The sequence below is a fragment of the Callorhinus ursinus genome, unplaced genomic scaffold (assembly GCF_003265705.2).
Source record: "Callorhinus ursinus isolate GAN/ISIS: 27379988/994484 unplaced genomic scaffold, GSC_fseal_2.0 scaffold24, whole genome shotgun sequence".
In the NCBI taxonomy this organism is placed as follows: Eukaryota; Metazoa; Chordata; class Mammalia; order Carnivora; family Otariidae; genus Callorhinus; species Callorhinus ursinus.
Window position 1 is genome coordinate 16239257 of NW_027397086.1, and position 21359 is coordinate 16260615.

The 21359-nt window shown below is 58.6% G+C and overlaps 1 protein-coding gene across 14 annotated transcripts in view; it reads right to left on the reverse strand.

Annotated features, from left to right (window-relative positions):
• The window catches only part of COL27A1 (collagen type XXVII alpha 1 chain), a 135884-nt gene extending 116647 nt beyond the window's left edge, over window positions 1–19237 (reverse strand). For 6 of the 14 annotated variants that reach the window (XM_073905862.1, XM_073905861.1, XM_073905860.1 and 3 more), the window contains exons 1-3: window positions 19080–19230; window positions 12645–12715; window positions 7699–9422 (exon numbers count right to left, since the gene is read on the reverse strand). In XM_073905862.1, the coding sequence (XP_073761963.1) occupies window positions 7699–9422; window positions 12645–12715; window positions 19080–19147 (1863 nt within the window). In that variant the 5' untranslated portion in view covers window positions 19148–19230. Of the gene's footprint in view, window positions 1–7698; window positions 9423–12644; window positions 12716–19079 lie in introns of all 14 variants that reach the window. The other 8 variants (XM_073905863.1, XM_073905859.1, XM_025888683.2 and 5 more) reach the window with 5 other exon arrangements.
• Window positions 19238–21359: the final 2122 nt, after the last annotated feature.

Sequence of the window (21359 nt, forward strand, 5' to 3'; positions counted from 1 at the left end):
TTATTACTCAGCGAACTTACCCAGGGTGCTACCTCCTCCAAGAAGCCTTCCCTGATCCCTCCCCCAGGTTGAGTCAAGTCCCCTCTTTCCATTTTTGATTTATATATTATTTGGGGAATTGTCTGCCCCGGAGCCTGTCTCTCCCACTAGACCATGGTCTCCTCAAAGGAACTAATTCTCTCTCCCCAGGGCTCAGCTAAATGTTTGATAAAATAAAGCGGCAAGAGATCTCAGAGCTCAGCCAAGTTCTCCGCAGAGCCAGAGCCGAGAAGGGATATGTCCAAGGTCACGCCAAGTGTCTTTGCACTGAGGAGAGGCAGCAGTATAGGGTATAGGCAAAGGCTTCTGCATCACACAGGCCTGGGTTCAAACCCCATGCTGCCACCCACTAGCTGGGTTTGGGCGAGTTCTCTAGCCAGCCTGTGCCTATAAAATGGGCTCTTCACAGGACTGTCACAGGATGAAATGAGAGAGGGTAAACATTTAACACAGTGACTGGGGTCTAATCATCACTCAAATGTTCCATCTCTTCCAGTGGTCGCAGCCTAGTCCAACTTTCCTCACTGCTCCCTGAGAACCTGCAACAGCCCCCTCATTGGTCTCCCTACCTCCACCCTCTCTCACCTGTCCTCCCACCCCACAGCCTTGTTCATCTTCCCAAGGCACTCCCCTGCTCAACGACATTCAATGGCTCCCTATTTCCCACAAGAGAAAGGCCTAACCCTGTAGCATGGAAGGGAGGCAGCCAAGCAGACTTACTAAATGGAGGGCTGACCTTTGTTCAAATCCCAGTTTTGCCACTTAATAGCTGGAGACTGTGCAAACCCTTCGGCCTGAGTGTCCACTGCTCCCCATCCCCATGGGTTCAAGGGCCACGGCCCCGTCTGCCCTGAAGGCATAAATGAGGATTAACTAAGTGCCTGATGTGAAGAACTGAACACGGAGTCTTCGAAGGAAGCCTGGCTTTCGAGGATGTGTGAGGCCTGGGGAATTCATTTGTTTCAAATAACCATCAACGAGATTCCAGGTTTCCTGCCCAGAGTTAAAATCAGTGTTGAAAACCCAGTACGGTTTGGCTGGTAATTAATCCGGATCTCACGCTGGGCAGCCTCGGTTCACAGTTCTGGCCTATGAACACCATGTGCTTGCTCGTCCATGAATAAAAATCAGAAGAGAGATCCAGACAGGCCGATATGGGCACCAAGGCCCCAGGGGCACTGGGAAGAGGCCGGGGTGGAGGGAGGGGAGTGGCTGCGTGGCCTCAGGCAAGTCCCAGACACCTCTGAGCCTCCAGGGACCTCTGGCCAAATTGGCAGCCGTCTTCCTTCCACCCAGAACCCCGGGGGGGCTGGGTGGGTGTTTCTACTCTTCTATCTCGTTCTGCGGGTTTCCCTGCAGGGATTCAGGGCCTGGCTCCTCTCCGCTCCTCCCCAGGGGATCTGGGTTCACACTGGGCACCCCCACTTATGAGCTGTGTGGCTCTGGGCACGCTACTTCTGTTCTCCAAGGCTTCATTCTCGAAGTGTAAAATGAGGATATGACGGCCCCTAGCTGACAGATAATCTATAAAAAGTGCTAATCCTGGTGCCTGGCACACAGTTAATGCCCAAAAAGTTAGCTGTTGTTTCTGTTAAGCAAGCTGCTGGAAGCTCCCCAGCTCAAAACTTTAAACCGCCCTCCTTGGCATCTGTTTTGCAGGAAGAGCAAAGATTTCCCTTTCCAGAAGGCCCTCCCTGGCGCTGTTCTTCCAGGTGACCCAGAATTAAAGGGAAATGCAGGGGCTCGGGCTAAGCCTGACTACCGGCCGTATCATCACCTAGCCCTTTTAATAGGTGAGAAACCGAAGAGAGCCTCAGAGCAACAAAACGACTTGCCCAAGGCCACATAGCTAACAGGCAAAATCAGGATTCAATCCAGGACATTTGATTTGTTCTCCTATTCTGGGCAGCTTCCACGCAGAGAATCTTGGCTAGGTATGTCCTGACTCGGTGTGCAACCTTGGCTAAGGCCCTTCCCCTTTGTAGGCCTCTACGGAATGAGCATCCCAGAACCTTCCCAGCCCGGGGCCCTTCCTGCGTTGCAGGGCGCCGGCGACTTCCTTCTCCAGTTATCTGGCAGGGGAGGAAAGGAGGACACCGTGCCCATCTCACAGAGAGGAAGGCCAAGGCCCGGCGAGGCAGGGCTCGTGCCGGGTTCCAGGGAGGGACAGTCTCCGGGAGGGATAGCTCCCTCAGGGACCCCGGTAGGGCAGCCGCTGTGGAGGCCTGGACACTCCCTCTTGGCATTTCTTCTGCTCCAGAAACAGGGGCATCCAGGCTGGGAGTCTGACCTCACCCACAACATCTGCCGAGCAGACTCTAAGTGCCAGTTGGGACCCACGGCCCAGCCTGGTGATGTCAGGCCCCAGCCCGGCTCCGTGTCATGGCAGCCCAGCCCCCAGCTGCAGGCCTGGCCAGGCTCTCCTCTACCCAACCCCGGCCCGGGGCCTCCCCCAGCGGCCCAGCTGCGGCCGTAAGCCCAACCCTTCCCCATTCAGGACTTACTTTGTCCGTGGGTGAGGGTGGGCGCCCCCTGCCCCCTCTCTCCTGATCCGGGACCCTGCCTGTTCTCCACGCAGTGGAAAAACGCTGCCATTTCTTTCCAGGGCCTGAAGCCTGAGCGGGTGACTCTGGGATGATTCACGAGGGCCGGGGTGGGATTTTCCACTCCACGCCGCAAACAACGGGGCCTCTGAGAGGGCCCAGAGCAGAGGGGGAGGGGAGCGGGGGCCACGGGCCTGCCTGGGGGAGGTGAAGGAGGCCTGGGCTCCAGGGCTCGCACAAACAGAGCCATGGAAACAAACAAGCAGCAGCTCTGGGCTTCCCCCGGGGGTCGTGGCCTCCGACAGCCGGACCTAGGGGAACCCCATCCCAAGGAACAAGTCCACCCTTGTGTCCAGCTGCAACAGCCCGCCTGCCAAGCCTTGCAGAAGGAAGTAAGTCCCGGCTGGCACGGCCCCGGGCAGCAAGCAGAGAGGTTCCACAGGCCGAGGATCTGGGAGACCTGAGTCCCGGCCCGCGTGTGCTGCTAACTGCCGGTGACCCTGTGCTAGGACTCTTCAGTCTCTGGGCCTCTGCTCGGTGCCTGTGGCTTGATGGGGAGAGGCAGGGGACCTCAAAGGACCCTCCCACCTCTGACCATCTGAGCACACCGTTATTCCCAAGAATAGTCCTCGAGGCTCGGAGGCTTTTTCCCCAGTCTCTGTCCTAGGGAAGGGGCTCCTGGGCCAGGGCTTCTCCATGCGGTCTTACACAGATTACTTCATCTCCCCATGCCTCCAGGCCTCAGTTTGTCCAGCTGCAAAATGGGGATATAACACCCAGCTTCCAAGATAATGTATGCGGGTGCTGGCTATTCTCCACTTGCTCCCCAGATCTATTGTAGGCCCTGGGAATCCGGCCTACAGGCTCCTACCTCACGCTTTCCTGCTCTCTGCTTCTGGCTGAGCCCGGCCCATGGGAGGTCCCAGCAAGAGACCGAAGAGTGCACAGAGTGAGTGGGCAGGGTATTTCTGTCTCTGCCCAGCCAGGGGGGGGCGGGGGGGACACTACAGACTACCTACTGTTCACACTTTAACTCTCACTGGATTCTGGTCACACGTTCCCTCCCCTTGTACCTTCAGGTCAAACCTGTGTGCTTTGCTAGCTGCTATCGGTTCCTTTGATAGCGTCCACACCTCTGCAAATAGCCCCTGCCTCGAACTCCCCTCAATTACCTTGTTCCCCACGTGGAGCTGCAGGATACAGCATGCCAACTGCTTAGCTCAGAGCTGGGCACATAGTAGGAGCTAAAAAAACAGTATGCTAAAGACAAAGCAAAACAGCCCTCACTCCCCTGGGTTCTAGATGATAACTAGGGTAAAGGCTGAATTTCTCAAGATCTAGCCCCAATTCCTAACGACCAACAGTATGAAGGCCCTCCTGGGTCCAGATACTTCCGGTCATCTCATGCATCAATGCAGCGATACCCCCATCTCAACCATCAGCACATCAGTAAACAGCCACAACCAACCACTGGGACCAGGTTCTAGTGCTGGACGCTTTATGTCCCTCATCTCGATCCACACAACAACTCTGGAAACATAGGTAGTACCGTATCCCCATTTTACAAACGTAGACACGGCGGCTCAGAGAGGTTAAGTGACTTGCCAAAGGTCACACAGCACCTGGCCCCTACAAGGCACTCAATCCATAACTGCTGACAGAACGAAAGGATGGCTGGATAAAGGAGTGGTTCAAACCCAGGTCACTCCAAATGCAAAGTCTGTGCACTGTTACCCTCCACGCAGCCTCCTGACCCACCAGCAGCAGAGATCTGTGTAACCTCAAGGAGCCTGGACTGGGAGTCAAGACAACCTTTTTTTCTGCAAGGATCACATTCCTTCATTCATTTCACAGATAGTCATGGAGCATCTGCTGCGGGCCAGGCCCTCATCCGGGTCTCCCTGAGGTGACGCTTGCAAAAAGTGCAAGCGTGTGCAGAGGCCAGCAGCCTGATCATGAATAAATAAGGCCTTGACCCGCCTCCTCCCAGGCGTGGGGCTTCTGTGCAGCTTCTGTGCAGTCTCTGTGAACCACAGCCTCCCTGCCCCTCCTCACCCGGGGCCCAGCTCAGCTTTTCCATGCTCCCCCCCGCTGCTGGGGCTCCCACAGAGCTCCCTCCCTCCGTGGTTACAACTGCTGACAGGCCCGGGGCCTAGAGCTGTCCTGGCCTCTGCCAGTCTGTCTCCTGCCCCTGGGGACCACGCAGAAACCGACAGAGCCAGCCACGGCACCCCTCTCTGGTTCCCAAATAAGGTCCCACTTATTTCTGGGGAGGGAGCTCTTCCAAAGCTGTCAGAGAGGAGAGACAGCCCTAGCGAGAGGAAAGAAGTTCCCCAAGTTACCCAGCAAAAACAGATCTCCAAGGGGCCCTGGAGATCACCCAACTCGCTTCCTCACAGGAGATGGGAGCTATTCTTAACTTACATTCTGCAGAAACCAGGGCTTAGCGTGGCTCAGGGCCACAAAGCCAGTAAGGGGTGGAGTCAGAATTGGAACCCAGGTCTGCACGTCCCCAGACGGGGGACAATTAAGCCCCCGACCCAGAGCAGCACAGCTTCTGCTCCGCTGGGACTAGATCCTAGATGTGTATGGGGGTCAGAGGCAGGGACAAGGGAACAGACAGAGCAGGAGCCCTTGACACCGACGCTCAGAGAAGCCACTTCAGTGATGGGGCTTCTGGGCTCTGCCAAGATAGAAAGGACCAGTTTGCCACCTGCCACATGGTGGGCTGGACAAGGCTTCTCAAAGTTTTTTGGGTTCCTATTAGAGTGAGGCTAGGTTCCAAGCTGAGAGAGGGTGGGATTAGGGGACAGTGTAGGGCAAGAGGCAGGATGCTACCCGAGCAGACTGACGCCCTCCCTCTGGCCCTCGGCCCTTCAGGGTTGGAGAAGCAGGGAAAGCCAGTGGCCTCCCTGGACATCAGGGACCCAGAGTCGCATCCCAGTCCCTGCAAGAACATGCGGGGTGCCCTTGGCCAAGCCTTTTGTCCCTCTAGCCACTGTTCCCTCATCTACAGAGCAGGGATCAGCATACCCATCCTGCCGTCCCGAACCAGGTCCCGTGAGGTTCTAAAGGAAGGTACCACTCCTGTTACTCATAAATCCGAGAGGTATAAAAACGACAGATTCTCTAGACATTATCTTCCTTTGAGGCCAGGGACAGGGCCTGACACATCTTTGAAGCCCCCCAGCCTCCGGGCCCTGAGTCTTAGAGTCTCAGAGTGGACACTCAGGGGAGTGGGATGGAATGTGCCGGTCTTAGCATCTGGCACTGGGGCATAAACATCAACTCTTGCTGTGTGCCCTTGGGCAAGTCCTGGCCCTTTCTGGGCACAGTCTCTAAGCTCCTCACCTGCCCAGTGAAGAGGGTTGAATGGAATGATCCCTAAGCGCCCATCGACTGAACAGGTTGACCCCTTTGATCACCGGGAAGCTCAGGAAGATCTGGAGTGAGGCCTCACCCCTGCTGACTCACATCGCCGAACCCCGAGGGGAAAGTATGTAGCCCAGGCATCCGACAGGCCCAGAGGCAGATTCTCTACCTTAAAAACCACTCCTGTTCCAGTTGTGCTGGCTTGGACATGGCTGTCCTCTCTCCACCCCACACACAGCCTCGGGAGGCAGGGTTGACCTCCTCCACTGGATGGGGTGGAGACCCTGAGCCTCACACCCTCTCTCAGGGGAGGACAATTCACCCCCTTTTGACCTCACGGCCAGTGAGCCCAGCACCCACACAGCTTGGGAAGCCAAGCTGGCAGGGCTCAGAGGCACCCAGTGCCTGAGTCAGGCTGGGCAGCCTGGAAGGGTGAGAAGCGGTCCTTCTTTTCTCGGCTCCCAACCTCCTGCCCTAACAATCTCAGAGCACAGGACTTGAGCAGAGCGTTGACATAATTGCAAAGCAATGCATACAATTTCCATAAGTTCTACAATATGGTTATAATAAAAGCGGGCTCTCAGCCCCCTTGGAGACAGGCTGAATAAATATTATTCCTAATGATTATTAAAACTCATTAAGTGTATTTGTAAGGCCTGGGAATTCCCAGCATCTGCCACCATCTCCCCATTGTAGGGAGCCTAACCTCAAACACAGAGCCTGTTGGGAAACCCGGCCTCAGGGAGGAGAAAGCTACACGGTGGACATCTCCAAGGCAGGAGAACAGAGCTGAGGCCTGAGCTTTCTGGAAACTCCATCCCCTCCACTCCCCGCCCGGAGGAATTGGCCTCCAGCTGCAGAAAGGTCGTTGCCCCTGGAGACAGTCCCAGGCATGCTGGAGGCACCGGGCCTGAGAACATCTCCTGCACGTGGAATGTTCTTTCTGCTTTCCTTGACTCTTCAGGCCCACCCTGACCCTCCTCACCCCAAACTCCTCTACGGGGGCCACAAGTCAAACATCTATAGGAACCAGGCAGGTAAAATACACAGGGGAAAGGACTGGGTTGGAAGCCCCACATCGGGAGATGTGGGGACACATGGGAACGGGCCCGTCCTGTCTAAAGGGGCAGCTGAGTGGGCCACAGGCCATGGGCTACTGCATCTGTCCACCTTCCAAGAGAAGCTGGTCACCAGGTCTTTTATAAGAAATCTCCCACATTTTTAAAATGTTAGTAACTTATTAAATATTTTTAAACAATGCTGCATGTGCCAAACAAAACATGTTCAGGACTACCCGTGTGTGACCTTTGTCCAGTGCTCCCAGACTAGCTGGAGTGGGCTGGAGGAGCCCTCCTCCAGGAGTCAGGAGAGCTGAACTCTGGAGACCGCGTGACCTGGGGGCCAGTAGTTTTCCTTAAGCCACTTGTCCTTCACAGTTGGGTTAGCAAAGAATGACCTGGGGCCTGGGCCCACCCAAGCACAGGGGTGCTCTTCACCCAGCGCTGGCCACCAAACCCCAGGCTGCCCCAGTGGACCACGGATCACAGCAGAGCGGGCAGATCACAAGCACAACGGAGGTGGAGGAACAGGGGACGTCCGTGCAGCTGAGGCCCTGCCCATAACCACCTCCCTGCTCTAAGCTGCTTCTCCAGCTCTGCCCTAATGCCAGGAGTAGCCACTTGCCCTCACTGCCCCTGCCACCCCCTTGAGCTCCAAGCAACATGCACACCTCACCCTGTCTTACCGGCAAACCACAGTCTCCCTTGGGCCCTGGAGGTCCCATCAGCAACGGGAAAGGCGTGGGTCCCGCCAGGTGGAAGAATGAATAGCTCTGACTCGTGGGCCAGGGACTGGAGGACAGCAATCGCGCTGGGGCCAATGCCGGGGCCGGGGTGGTGGACCGGCGGGGCCGGGACTGTCTGGGGCTGGGCCTGGTTGTCAGATCATTCAACGGAACATCCCTGGCCGCCTTCCCAGGTCTGAGGGGGACGGGCTTCCGGGGGTTGCTCTTGGGTCTGGCTTTCTTCGTGGCTTCTGATCCAGAGGGTTTCTTGCTTCTGGTGGGGACCGAGCCAGGAGCAAGGGTGGGAGGCGTCACTGTGGCTGGTGGGGGAGCAATCCTGGGAGAGCCAGGATGGGTGACAGGTGGCCGGGGCAACACAGTGGGTCGGGGAGGTCTGTGGGTGCCAGTGCGGGCAGGGGCTGGCTCACCCGCACGACTACTCATCTTGGCCTCGGTCGGGCCCGCTGGGGGAAAAGGCTTTTGGGGGGAGCCAGTGGCCAGAAGTAGAGGCCGAGCGCTGGGTTGCGGAGGTCTGGGCATCACAGGGGTCCTCTGGATCGGCTTCACTGAGGGGCGGGAGGCTTTGGCAGGAAGTGGGTGGGAAGTGGGGGGCACTGGCTTCCTGGTGGGTGGGGCTGATTTGGGGAAGGAAGGTTGAGCTGCCTTCTGGGTGGGGCGGGGCTTTTTGACAGGGCCTACTGAAGGAGAAGGGACCGAAAGCCTGGCTGGATGACTTTTGGGGATCTTGGTGGCTGCGTTCTTCCGCAATGGCTGGACAGGTGTGGAGGAGCTAGCAGGGGGCACGGGAGGGAACACTCCCCCGGCTGACAGCTTGGCAGGTAGCAGCGGGATCCGGGCTGGGCCCCCTGTGGCCGCACGCCGGCCCGGCTCTGTGGCGCCTGTCCTCAGGGGCTTGGCAGGTGTGGTGGGCACCACAGTCCCCCTGGGATCCCTGCTTGCTGGCCGTGACCCCAGGGCTGGTGCGGCAGTGGTCAGGTTCTCCAGGCCTCGCAGGGCAAGGTCAGTCTGGAAGGTGAAGGTTGTGCCAGAGTCTCGGGGCAGGACGGGTCCCAGCTGGGGCCGGTGTGTGTCGGCCTGGCCACACTGCTTCCTCAGGTGGGTACAGTAATTGTGAGCGACCTGCGTCACAGGGTAGATACTGAACTGGCACAGGGCACCTTCAAACTGGACCGCGTGCGGGTTCATCTTCCCAAAGAGGAAGGAGCCCTCGGGGTCCAGGGCTGGGTCCTTGGGGAAAGGCAGCGGGACAGACACCCGGCGCTGCCCACACGCCGTCACCAGGGTGACAGTGCGGCCACGGAGCTCCAGGGCGAGGTGATGCCAGCGCCCATCGTGCACGTCGAGGTCCAAGGCCACAGAGCGCCGAGGCCCCAGGTGGAGGACCGTCTCGCCGGGGAGGAACTGCAGGCCCAGCTGCAGCTTGCGCTTCCGGCTGCGGACGGCAAAAAGGAAGGCATGGTTCACCCGGTGGGAGCAGAGGCTCAGCACCAGCGCCAGCTCTGTGCCCAGGGCGGCAGGAATGACGGCAGCCGTGGGGGCCTGGAGCCGGGTCCGCTGCGTAAAGATGAAGCCCGATGGGAACGGAATGACCCCCGGGGGCGGGGGCCTCCGGCCACCCCCTGCCTTCGTCCAGCTGAGGCCCAGCCGCTGGAGGACGTCCACATCTGCAGAGGGAGGGCAGAGGGGGAGAGGGCGCGGTCAGGGCCAGACCCCCCTCCAGGTGCCCAGACGGGGAGGACAGTCCACCCACTGCCCCGTCCCCCCTCCCCCCGGGGCCCCACGCTCGGGGCCGGGAGTGCGGAGTCGGAACCAGTCCCCTGTCTGGCCTGTACTCATTCACGACACAGACACTGGAGCCTTCCTGAGTTCATGTGTGACTTTAGTGCCTCAGTTTCCTCACCTCTTAACTGGGATGAGAGTAGTGCCAAACTCAGAAGTCCGTCGGGAGGGGTAAATGAGCTAGCACTCTTGAAACAAGTTCCTGGCACCCAATAAGCGCTTGCAAAGGATAGCTGTTTCTGCCAGAAATAATGACCCTCACCGAGTGTTCAGGATGTTTCCCCTTCTCTGTCTCAAAAGCCCGTCTCCTCCAGGAAGCAGTCCCATGAGTGAGGGAGCAGGGTGACAGGAGTGGACGGGTCACAGGAGCTCGGTAAGGATGTCCGGCGGGCCTGATTGGTTTGACCCCCTTTAGGAACTTCCCCAGCCCCCGCCCCACCCCCTAGGTCTGTCTGTGGCCAGAGCTGCTATCTGCACAGAAGAGGACAGGTCCAGTGACTGCCCCCCTCCCTGTGCAGCTTTGGACAGAGCAGAGGAAGTGATCGAGGCATCCCTGCAACCTCTGTCCTCTGGCGAAGCGTTTGGATGTTGACTGCAGCCTGGTCAGGTCACATCCGCCCAGTAATTACATCGGTGGGGCTCGCCAGAGCCAAAGGAGGGCTTCCAGCGTGTTTATGGAAAGGCTTTCTGACCTTGACTCTCGCCGGGTCATTCGACCTCCTTCAGTTGGCTGAGCTGCCAGTGTCTGCAGAAGCCAGCTCCAGAGCTCCAACTCGGAAAGGAGAGGCTGCCTCTGGAACTGGGGTCTGGCTTGGATCCTCAGCTCCCTCCCACCCCCCAACTCCCGCCCCCCCTCCCGAGCTCAGCATGGTGGTATGTGGGGTCTGCGTGGGGCTGGATGCCACGCTTAGCACTTGGCCCTCAGCCGGCAGCTGTGAGATGGATGGACAGATGGATGGATGGACAGATAGATGGGCCAAGAGAAAATGAGTGCCATACATAGCAGGCTCTGGAGTCAGAAGGCCGGACTTGAGAGCCAGACAAAGACACCTGGGAGTCTGGACTCTGAGCCTCAGTTCCCTCTGCTGTAAAACGAGGTGGTGAAGAATGCCTACATCATAGGGTTGTTGGCCGTCCTCACCATCCTTGTCCAGACACCTCTGGGCAAGTCTCTTCCTGACCCCTGAGCCTCAGTTTCCCTGCCTGTAAGACAAGGGAAACCAGACCTGGAGGCGGCCACAAAGTGCTGACGATGTTCTAAGAATGCTATAGTCGCAGGCTGCTTTTTTGGGCTGGCTTGGCTTGAAGACCTGTCTTCCTCCCTAAGGATCTGCGGGCCTTCCTTTCACTTCAAATTCCTCCCTTCTCCCACCTCCGTCTGTCCTGAGCTCCTAAGCTAAAATAAACCGCGGCTCGAGGATTCTCTGGGTAGTGGTGTATACCACACGTTGTCATCACAGAAACGCTCCTATGAGCACAAACTACTACTCACGACGAACAACTTCGAAGGGAGCAGGCACTTGCTGGAAAGGGGGAGGGCAGGAAGCCACCTCTCCCTCCCCTCGTCCCACCTCAGCAGCCCCTGGAGCGCCGCCTCCCCCCACTACATGTCCCCACACACTGCAGCTTATGGTTGCTCCCACTTGCCTGGCCAGGCACCACTGATGAGGCTTCCCTGACCGTTCCCTCCAGGTGGGTTTCAAAGCTGACACCAGCCAGTCTCCAGGCTTCCCCCACCCCAGAGACGGTCTGCAGGGCAGGGGCAAAGCCCCACACTCTGATACCCAAGCTGGCGGAGGCCTCTGACCACCGTGGGCTCCACAGGGGATGCAGAAGGACTGTTCTTGCCCAAGTGTTCAGGTAAATAATATAATTAACAGCAATAATAAACCCCAGTATTTATTGAGCACTTCCTACGTGCCAAGTGCTTCACGTGCTCTATCTCGCCCGATTCTCTCAATCATCTATAAAGAAGATACTGTTTATCATTCCCCCGCCCCACCCTTTACAGAGGAGGGTCAGAAAAGTTCGCTACAGGAACTAGCCCAAGGTCACACAGCCTATAATAAAAGGCACAGCCGGGACTTGAATCCAGATCACCGGCTCCAGGGTCTCTGTTCTTAACACTATGCTGTCCTGAGCTGGAGCCCCTCAGACTTGTTGGTAAGTGGGGTGGAGAGACATCCAGAATCCAGGGGCAAGGAGCTAGGGGTCAGGGGAATGAAGGCAGCCCAAGGCCAAGCTGGAAGGACCCTGCCAGCTGGCCACCGCGAGATCCCTTTATTACATAAACCTGGCTCCACGCGGCTCCAGCCTCTCCCCAACACCCCCCGCCCCCCGTTGCCTGACTCAGGACTCTGGACAGCTGTTCACCTACTTTGTGGGGGAAACAGCAAGCTTGGAAAATATGACATTTGCACAAAATGTTGCCGGGCAGCCGGAGTCTCTTCCGGGCATGGCCCTCCCCTCCCGGGGACCCAATCCCTGCCGGCAGCCAGGTCAGGCCACAGGGGCTCTGGGAGTGCCCGGCTGCCTGCCCCAGCACACGGGCATGCGTGGAGGAGGGGAAGAGCCGCTATTTTAGGAGGCCTTGTGGCTGTTTGACAAACAGATGTGGGAGAGGTTTCAGTTTCCCCGGACAGCTGTGTAGCCAGCGCACCGCCACTCTGGTCCCCTGGCCGGGTCCTCGGGGATGGCAGGGAAGAACAGGATCTCACGGCAAGGGGGGGAAAGCCGTGGCCTTCATGCCTCCTCTCAACAGATCTTGGTATAACCACTGTACAAATGAGGACAACTGAGGCTTACTGAACCAACATGATTCAACCCAATTTTGCCCCCCGCCCCCGTGGGAGAGAAAGGGTCACCGTCCCACATTCCTGCCACTGAGCCCTTCCTGCCCCTTACAAAACTTCAAATGTCACTCTTCCCAGCCTGGAGAGAATTTGCCAATGCTGGGCTCCATTCTACTGAGAGGAAAACTGAGGCACTGAGTTCCAACTAGGGGCATGGCTGTCTCCTAGCCCTGAGTTCTCAGGATTCTTCTGCCCTCCCTTGTCCCTCCCTCTGCCCCCCCCCTCCCCGCCTGCACGAAGAGAAGAGAGGATTACCTTCAGGAGCTCCTTGGGTGGAGGCCAGGTGACAGGCAATTGAGACTAAGATCCAGGTGAAGAGAAACCCCCTAGGGACAGGAAGACACAAGCAGAGGCGGTATCAGCTTCTACCCTGGGGCCCAGATCTGCCTGGGGACTGGGAGGGCACCACCCAGTCCCCCCCACCCCTGCTCCGGCCAGGCTCGCCCACAGAAGGCGGAGGAGGCCAGGGGCAGGCTCTAGGACCCCAAAGGGTAGCCCACACTCCTGGGGTTTCCAGGTGCAACCTCTAGGGGCAGGACCTGCTCAGGCGGCACAAGTCACAAGTACAAACATTGCTTTTTACAGATCGATGAACCAAGGTCACAGGGCAGGGAACAGTAGGCAGGATGCCCTGGTCATCAGGAGACCTGGGGTCCAGCTTCACATCGGCCACTGACTCACTGGTCAACAAGGGGCCAGCCCCTCCCCGTCTCTGGGCCTCAGCCTCCCCATCTGTACCATGGCCTCACTATCCTGAGGCCCAGTGGGCAGCAGAGCCAGGACTGAAAGGTCAGTGGGAAGACCAGACTAGTCCCCGCAGATGACGGACATCCTCAAAGGACAAAAGCGACGAGCACTCCCTCTCTAGACACAAGGTGGAGGGGGAGAAGGCCCCTTAACCAGGACCAGCGCGTGCTAAGGAAGCTGCCTCCTGGGCTTCATGCTGCTAGAGAAAGGGAGTAGAGAAAACAGAGGGCACAATGGGGGGTCAGGCCGACTCAGGCACAAACCCGGCCCTGTTGCCTACCAGCTGTGTGACCCTGGATGAGTCACTCAGCCTCCCTGAGCCTGCCTCAGGCTCTGCAGCACAGCCGACACTCCCTATCTCACCGGCCAGGCGTGAGGATTAAATGAGCTCATGCATGTCAAGGGCTCGGCCTGGTGCCAGCCACAGAAGTGCTCCTTCGGCATCACGGCTGCCCGTGAACTCTGGGGCCCAGAAGGGTTAATGCTCTGCTCCACGGCTCCTGCCAAGATGGGCAGAGGCAGTGATCCAATTTCACCTTCCTGTGGGAGCAGCCACCGGCGGACACCCGAAGCCACCCGGGGCATCTGATCCCCGAGCGGGCAGAGGGGAGGGCGGCACGTGGCCAAAGCCGGCCGGACGGGATGCAGGCAGAGAAAACGGAGACGGGCGGGCAGTGCGGGCTAAGGCTGGGTCACACCGGCCCAGGATCCATTTCCAAGAGGAAAGCTAGAATGGTGTGCTTCTGGGGAATCACGTAATCCAGGAAACCTGTCTGCCGGAACCGATGTCTGGCGCCCCACGTTCTTCCCAGCTCCCTAGGCGCCCTGGAAAACCAGCTCACACCCTCCGATTTAATGGCAATTACTCCAACTTAATTGCAAATTATAATCAATAGTGATCCTGACTGGGCACCGTGGAAGACACTGGTGGTTACCTACCCACAGCCATCCCCCTGCCCTTCTTGTTCAGGGAGGCACGGACTTCAGAGGATACTGGATGAATCGGGATAAGCCTAAGCCAACCTTGGGAATTTCATCTGCCATGCCAGTGACTGGTTTAGGCATGCCTACAGGACCCAAACATGGTCAGTAAGAGGTAAGGGACGCCTCTTAGGGCCCCTGGGAAAGTATTTCAAAGGGACAGAGGGAAGGCTTTCTTCTAGCCTTTGTATGTTATTGAGCAAGGATGTGCTGCTGCTGCAGCCACCTTGTGCCCATGAGGTTAACAAGCTCCATGAGCACGTGAGGGTGACAGAATGGAAAAACAGTGGATATTTGATGGCACTTGAGATGCTGAATTAGCAAACCCTATCACTGCCTTCCCTTCAGACCTCTTGATACGGGAGATAATAACTCTCTTTGTGTAAGCCACGTCGAATGGGTCTTCAGTTACCCGCAGCATAAGGCAAACCAGCTGCAAAAGCACTCAGATGCTGAGGGTGATCCCTTGAAAGCCTTCTCCAGCATCTGGGTCCTTGCACATGCTGCTCCCAAGTGCTCCTGACACCATTCTTTTGCCTGGTCAGTTCCCACACACACATTAGATTCCAGCTTGGGCGTCACCTCCCACAGCCCACTGCGCGTACCTCACCACAGCAGGTATCCCGCGTGAGCCCACTGCCTATTTTCCTATTTCCCTTTCTAGAACAAGTCCCTAAAGGGTAGGAAACACATCTGTCTTGTTCACATGTACTCCCAGCACCTGGCACACATGTCGTAAACGTTCAGTGTATCTTTGTAGAAGAAATAAATGGTACCTGCTATTACAGGACTCTGGACTTTAAAAGCATCTCCCCAAAGGCCCTCTCTACCTCTGACTTTTTTCCAGGACTGCTCCTGGATAATCCTCAGCTCCCCCCCGCCCCCATCCTCTCCAATCCGCTGCCGCTGCTGTGAAAATGTCCTTTTCCACGGGGCCAGTCCTCCTGCCACCATGGGCCTCGCCTCCGGCTCACCGCTAGCAATGACTAAAGGTCAGAGCGCCTAGCCGGCCCGGTGTTGCCTGGGGAGAAGAGCAGAAGTTGACCCTTCTGGCATGACCTGCCCACTTGCAGCCATGGCAGCCTCATCAGCCCTGAAAAGAAACGACAGGAGGCTTTGTTTGATGTGACAAAAACTGAGGCTTAGGGAAGGCAGGTACCTCCTCAAGGTCACTCTGTAGGCTCCGGGGTCATAACTCTTCAGTACTATTTCCCACATGCACCAGGTAGACACTCCAGGAAACTGGAGCCAGGCCAACTGGGGAAGAGCTAGCCCAGGTGTGACAATTTCCAAAGCACAACTAAACAACTAACTGCCTAACAAAGGGTCTGAGAAGTCCTGCAATGAAGACATGGACAGGGCTTTCTGTCTATCGGCAGTCCCCAGACTTAGAGGACCAGTGAACTCCTTTTTCCCGAGAACGCCTGCTCTGAAGACACTGCACCTCACTTCCCAGTGTCCCAACAACCTCATTTCTGTCCCATCTCCTCCATCCGCTCTTCCCGGCCACTTCCAGGCACAAGCCCTCACTTCTTGAATGTCTCGCCGTAGGATGTCACGTCCACCCTGCTGAGGGTGCTTCCCAAGCTGACAGAGAGAGACCGGGTGGAGAGGAGAAGGTGTAAGAACCATACATGTCCTTAGTCAATTTTTCTGGCTGCGGTTAGGCCAAGGTGGCCACTCTGGAGAGAATAAAGATACACTTGGGGGAAATATTTTTAATCCCTGAAGGTCAGGAGAAAGACTCACAGGACGATGGGATCAGAATCTTTGCTTCAATTAAGTTTCCCAACACCATGGCTTCCAACTCAAGAATTTCAGCCCCGAAGGCCTGTTACCAATGTATTTTCCCCTCAGTTCATTCACCTTGACACCTTCCCAGACCTGAATTCTGTGTGCACTTGACTCATATCCTGCCAAAGCAAAGAGTGGGAATATACAGCAGGAGAAGGTCCTCTGAGATCAGCTAGAGGCCAGATTCCAGTCCCATCCCCTCATTGTGGAGATGGGCAACCGAGGCCCAGAGAGGGGAAGTGACTTGTCTAAAGCCACACAGCATGTCAGTGACCCACATCATCTGACTCTGCTACTTAGCAAACAGTCCTTTCCACTTGACTTGTCTCTCATGGAGAAGAAATTGGACACTTACAGGGGCTTCCTATTTGCCAGAGACCGGAGTCCAGCCTTTACCAACAGGAAGAGAGAGATGCAGCCTAGGGAGCCAACAAGCCATCTAAGTGAGCTCCAGGCCTGGAAAGTTGGCTCCCAGAGGGAGGCCCTGCTGACTCTTTTGCCCCCATTCCAACGCTGTTTAGGCTACTGCTAATAATGTTTAGTGCCTGTGTTGGCTCAGAGCTTTGTTCTTCCCGACTTCTGTTTTCACCACTGACTCGTGGGCTTTGGCTCAGGGAACCCAGGTCTCCAGAATGTCGGGAAGACCATAGCAGACAGGAGGCAGCTGAGATGGCAGCTACCTACGCGTTAGGGAACCTGATCTTGGAGGCACAGCCTGGCCACACAGCCCTCCAGGAAGGGAACCCAGGTGTTCCTACCCCTGCAAAGGGCCCTCTGCCCGCACACCAAATGTGGCTACTCCGGGACCACTAGACTACCAGAACCTACAGCTGGTATGCTTGGTGGGAACACACAGGATCGTAAGAGAGCCATACCAACTTGAACGTCCACCAAGAGCTCAGAGCTGAGACCCAGAGCACCATAAGACACACAAGGAAAGCAGCCCTGTGGACTCCAGGCTTGGCTGTGCGCTCACGGGACAAGCTGGGCAGGCAGCTGGCCTCAGGACCGCCGAACAGCAAAAGGGGGACAGACCTGTCCCATCTGCCCCGTGGACCGGCCAGGCACCTTGTGCCCAGACAGCTGCACCCAGGCTCCTCTCTTCACACCTGATACCTCTTCCATGGGAACACAGACAGGTCATCTGTGCGGACAGGATGCAGCCCAGAATTTTCCAGTTGACTCACACATCCATTCAAGATGAAGTGAATAATAATACAAATAATGGTGGCCATTTATTGACCACCTACTACATGCCAGGCACTGTTCTAAGCCCTTTACGAGCATGGTCCTCCATTAATCCTCACTAAACCTTTCAAGGTGAGAATTAAGCTGCCCATTTTGCAGATCAGAAAGAAGGGAAGCACAGAGGCGGGGGGCCTGCCCAAGCTCCCACGACAGTCAGGATTCATACTGTCTGATCCCAGGGCTTCCTCCGCCCTGCAACCTGCCACCCACCGGGCCAGGCTGCGGGATACCAAGAGGGTCCCCTGGACACAGAGCGGGGAAAGGAGAATATGCCACCAAAGTAACAGGCAGAATGTGCTCAGACAGAGACAGGGAGTGAGTGACATAGGGAGGGCAGGCCCCCCGCCAGGGCACCCCACCAGGGGAGGTGATGGCCATTGAGGTGAGACCTGAGGGGCAGCAGGGCACGTGAAAGCCCCAGGACGGGGAGTGTTCCAAGTACAGGGTGGAGAGGGAAGGAGAGCGGAGGCCAGTGATGTGCTCCATAGTGTCATGGAGCCTGGTCTGGGAGAGGTAAAGAAGAGCAAGGCTGCAAGGCATGCCAGCACCAAAGGGCACAGGATCTGGGGCACTGCTGTGATGAGGGAGGCAGCGAGACTGGGCAAGGCAGAGGCCGGGCCTCAAAGCAGCGTGACTGCCCATTTGCCCAAAGCTCGGGCCTCACTGTGGGGTGCTCGCCTGGCACCACTTCTCTGCCCAACCACTGGCATCTGCCTTGGCACAGGGTCTTCTGGAGAAAATGAGTCAGCAGTGTGCTTACTGGTGCCGTGTGTGTGTGTGTGTGTGTGTGTGTGTGTGTGTGTGTGTTGTGGTGGGGGGTGGGGGAATCTCAGCCAGCCAGCTTTTTCCAAGACATGGGAAAGAAGGGGGGGCATCGTCCCCCCCATTCCAGCTCAGAGGGGGCAGGGCATGGTGGAGCAGGGCGGAGCTACAGCCCTGACCAGCCCCTTGGGAATGTCCTCTGATTCTGGGGGCAGGATGCAAAGGGAGCAAGTCCTTCGCTTCTCTGGGCAGCCAGCATGAGCCACAGTGCACAGGGCCCTGAGGGCTGCTCCCATCCTTGCTCACTCCCACACACACCCACACTCAGTGACTCGCTCTTGCACACTCTCACTCTTTACAACTACCCCACCAGCCCCTGGGTCCCAGCTCCGCTGCAGTCCCTCTTTGGAGATTCCCTGCCCCTCCCTGGCCCCCAGTCTCTGCCTCTGTGCAGTGACTCTGTGGTCTTCAGGGCCCTTTCTCTTCTGACATACTGACTCTCACTTTTTCTCTCTCACACACGAAAAATGACAGGAACTGAGACACCCCCCCAGCCCCCAGAGAAGCGGGGGAACACTGAGACGCGCAGACCCAAACAGACTGACACACACGAGGAGACTTCCAGAAGCAGGGGACGTGCAAAGCCACACAGACGCTGAGACAGGAGAAGCCGAGACCCGGAGACTTAGACGCTTGCGGATAGTTTCACAAGAACACACTGACTTACAAGCTCGGGACCTGTAGACACCGACACCGACACCGGAACACACCGAGACAGCCAGAAACGGACACCCTTCCTCCCCCAAGCGTCCCAAAGCCCCCGCCGCCCGCAGCCCGCCGCCCCAGGCGCCACCACCCACCCCCAATCCCGACCCCCAGGGCTGGCTCCGCACGGACCCTCCCCAGCACGGCCCCCGCCCCAACGCGATCGCGGAGCCGGGCCAGCGGGGCAGGGCAGGCAGCGCTCGCCAAGCCTCGCCGGGCCGGGGGCGCAGCCCGCGTTAACCCTTGGCGGCCCGCCTCAGAGGGGCGCGGGAAGGGGCAGGAAGCCGACGTTCCGGGGAAGCGTCCGGCGCGGCGGGGAACCCCAGCCCTCCCCCCAACCCGGGCTGCAGCAGCAGGAAGCTGGGGAGGGGGCGTCCCCGAGCTCGTACTCACCCCCCGCGCGCCGCCGCCGCCGCCGCCGCCGCTGTGCCTCGGGCCCCCCGCGCCGATCCCGCTCCCATGGCGGGCCCCTACTTCATGCTCCCGAGCCCGGGGGGCAAGTGTGGGCGCGCCCCATGGGGCCGCCAGCCCCCCGCCCCGCCGCGCCAGGCCGGCTCAGAGCGCGCGGCCCCCGCGCCCCCAGCGCAGCCCCGCGCCCAGGGGCGCCGGAGCAGGCAGGCAGCGCGGCCGGGGCCCCGCGGGCGCCCGCGCCAGGCCCATGGTCCCAGGAGTCCCGGCGCCGCGCTCGCCCCTGCCTCGCTCTTTTTCTGCTTCCACCGAAAAGGAAGAAGAAGCAGGCAAAAAAAAAAAAAAAAAAAAAAGAGATCAAACTTTTGGAGGCGGGCTGCTGGCGGTCCCCGGAGGCAGAGCGAGGCCGGGCGAGGGCGCGCGGAGGGCGGTGGAAGCTGCCTCCCCGCCGGCCTGGGGGAGGAGAGGAAAAGGAAGGATTTGGGGGAAATGAAGGCGATTTAAAGTCTCGGCCCGCGGTGGCTCTCCACCTTCTCTCCTCCCCGCGCCGAGCCGCCCTCTGCTGCCCCATGCTGCCCCCTGCCGGCCGCAGCCGGTCACACAGCCTCGGCCGACCCACTGCAGCCCGGCAGAGACACCCCCACCTCCGGGCCCCCCCCCCGTAAAAATGGGGAAACTGAGATTCACAAAGAGGAAAGAGACGGTCAAAGCTGCACAGCAGGGCGACCACAGTTCGGAGATTTGGGACTTCTGGTTTGTGAGACTGGGGGGTGTGGGATGGGGGAAGGTCCCCGAGTTGGGGGGCCGAGATAGAAGGAGAAAGGGGACAGATACTACTGCTGAAAGAACCCAGTGTTCCGGGGACAGATCTGGGACCAGATCTCAGTATCTAGACTCCCACAACAGCGACGACCCAGTGTTCTACCGCCCATACACACACCTATACACCCCTCTTCCCAGATTCAGAGCGCCTGGGAGAACAGACTTCCCCAGGCACATAGTGGGTGGGCTTGTTAAACGTTGGTCACCCTCTTCCCTTCCCTGTCCATTCGGTAAGAAATGGGAGCTGAACATCCCCCCCCACACACACACACACCCTCAGGAGGCGACCAAAGACTCCCTCAGTTCCCCCGCTGGAGCGCACAACTGCACACACCTTGACCCTGCCGCAAACGCCCAGCAAATTCGCACAACCACAACCCCAGTCCGAGCCCAGGCATCAGAAGTCCCCTCCACCTCCACGATTTGTTCACCGGTGCGTACGCACTCCCACACACATCCACGCTTACCCCAACTCAGACACACACTCACACTCATTCACACGCAAGCTCGGCCACGCACTCCTCCTGGGCTCACACAAACACACCCTGGGGTTTCTGGACTCGAACGCAACCCGTACTTCATACAAGCGGACGCATGCACACTAGTACTTACACGCACACAAATGCACACTAGCCTATCCATATCCCCCCAACACACACTCCCGCGCACACACCTCACACACCTTCACGTGCACACACACCCCACATACACACTCCCAGTGCGCACACGCGCGCACACCCCCACTTGAACACAGCTCTCTGCTAGTGCCCACCGCAAGCGTGCACAAACGCATTCACTCCCCACACGTGCACCCCCCCCTCCCCGTACGCGCGCAACTTTACGCGCGCACACGCACCGCTACCCCCAGAGCTCCAGGAGCCCTGGGGCACTTACTGGGTCCCTAGCTGCGAGGCTGGACGGTCGGTCCTTCCTCGGGCGCCTAACGGCATTTGTATTCATGGGTCCCCGCAGCCCCGGGCGCGGGCGCGGGGGCGGGGGTGCGGGGTCCCCTTCCCTAAACTGGGCGCGGGCGCTCGGAGCGCAGCGGCACCGGGAGGGGCATGGGCGCGCGGGGCTGCGCCGCCGGCCCGGTCCGCCTGCGCTCGAACTTCGTCCGCTCTCCGCCCTCGGACTCCGGCGCGGGCTCCGGGCGCCGGGGGCGGCTCATAGGTGCTGGGGCCGCGGCGCCCGCCGGGCCTTTTGAAGTCTCCGCTGGGGCGGGGAGGGGGCGCTGAAGGCGGCCTTTTAAACCGTGGCTGCACGCGGGCTCGGTGGAGCAAGGTGTCTGGTTTCAGCAAACTTTAGGAAAAGTCCCAAGCCGAGGCGGGGGGGGGGGGGGGTGTGGAGTGGAGGTGGGGGGCGAGCCAAGCCAGAAAGAAAAAGAAGCGGCATAGCTATGCGCTGCTTCCTGCAGGGGGCAGAGCACCCATGGCTGCCAGGAGG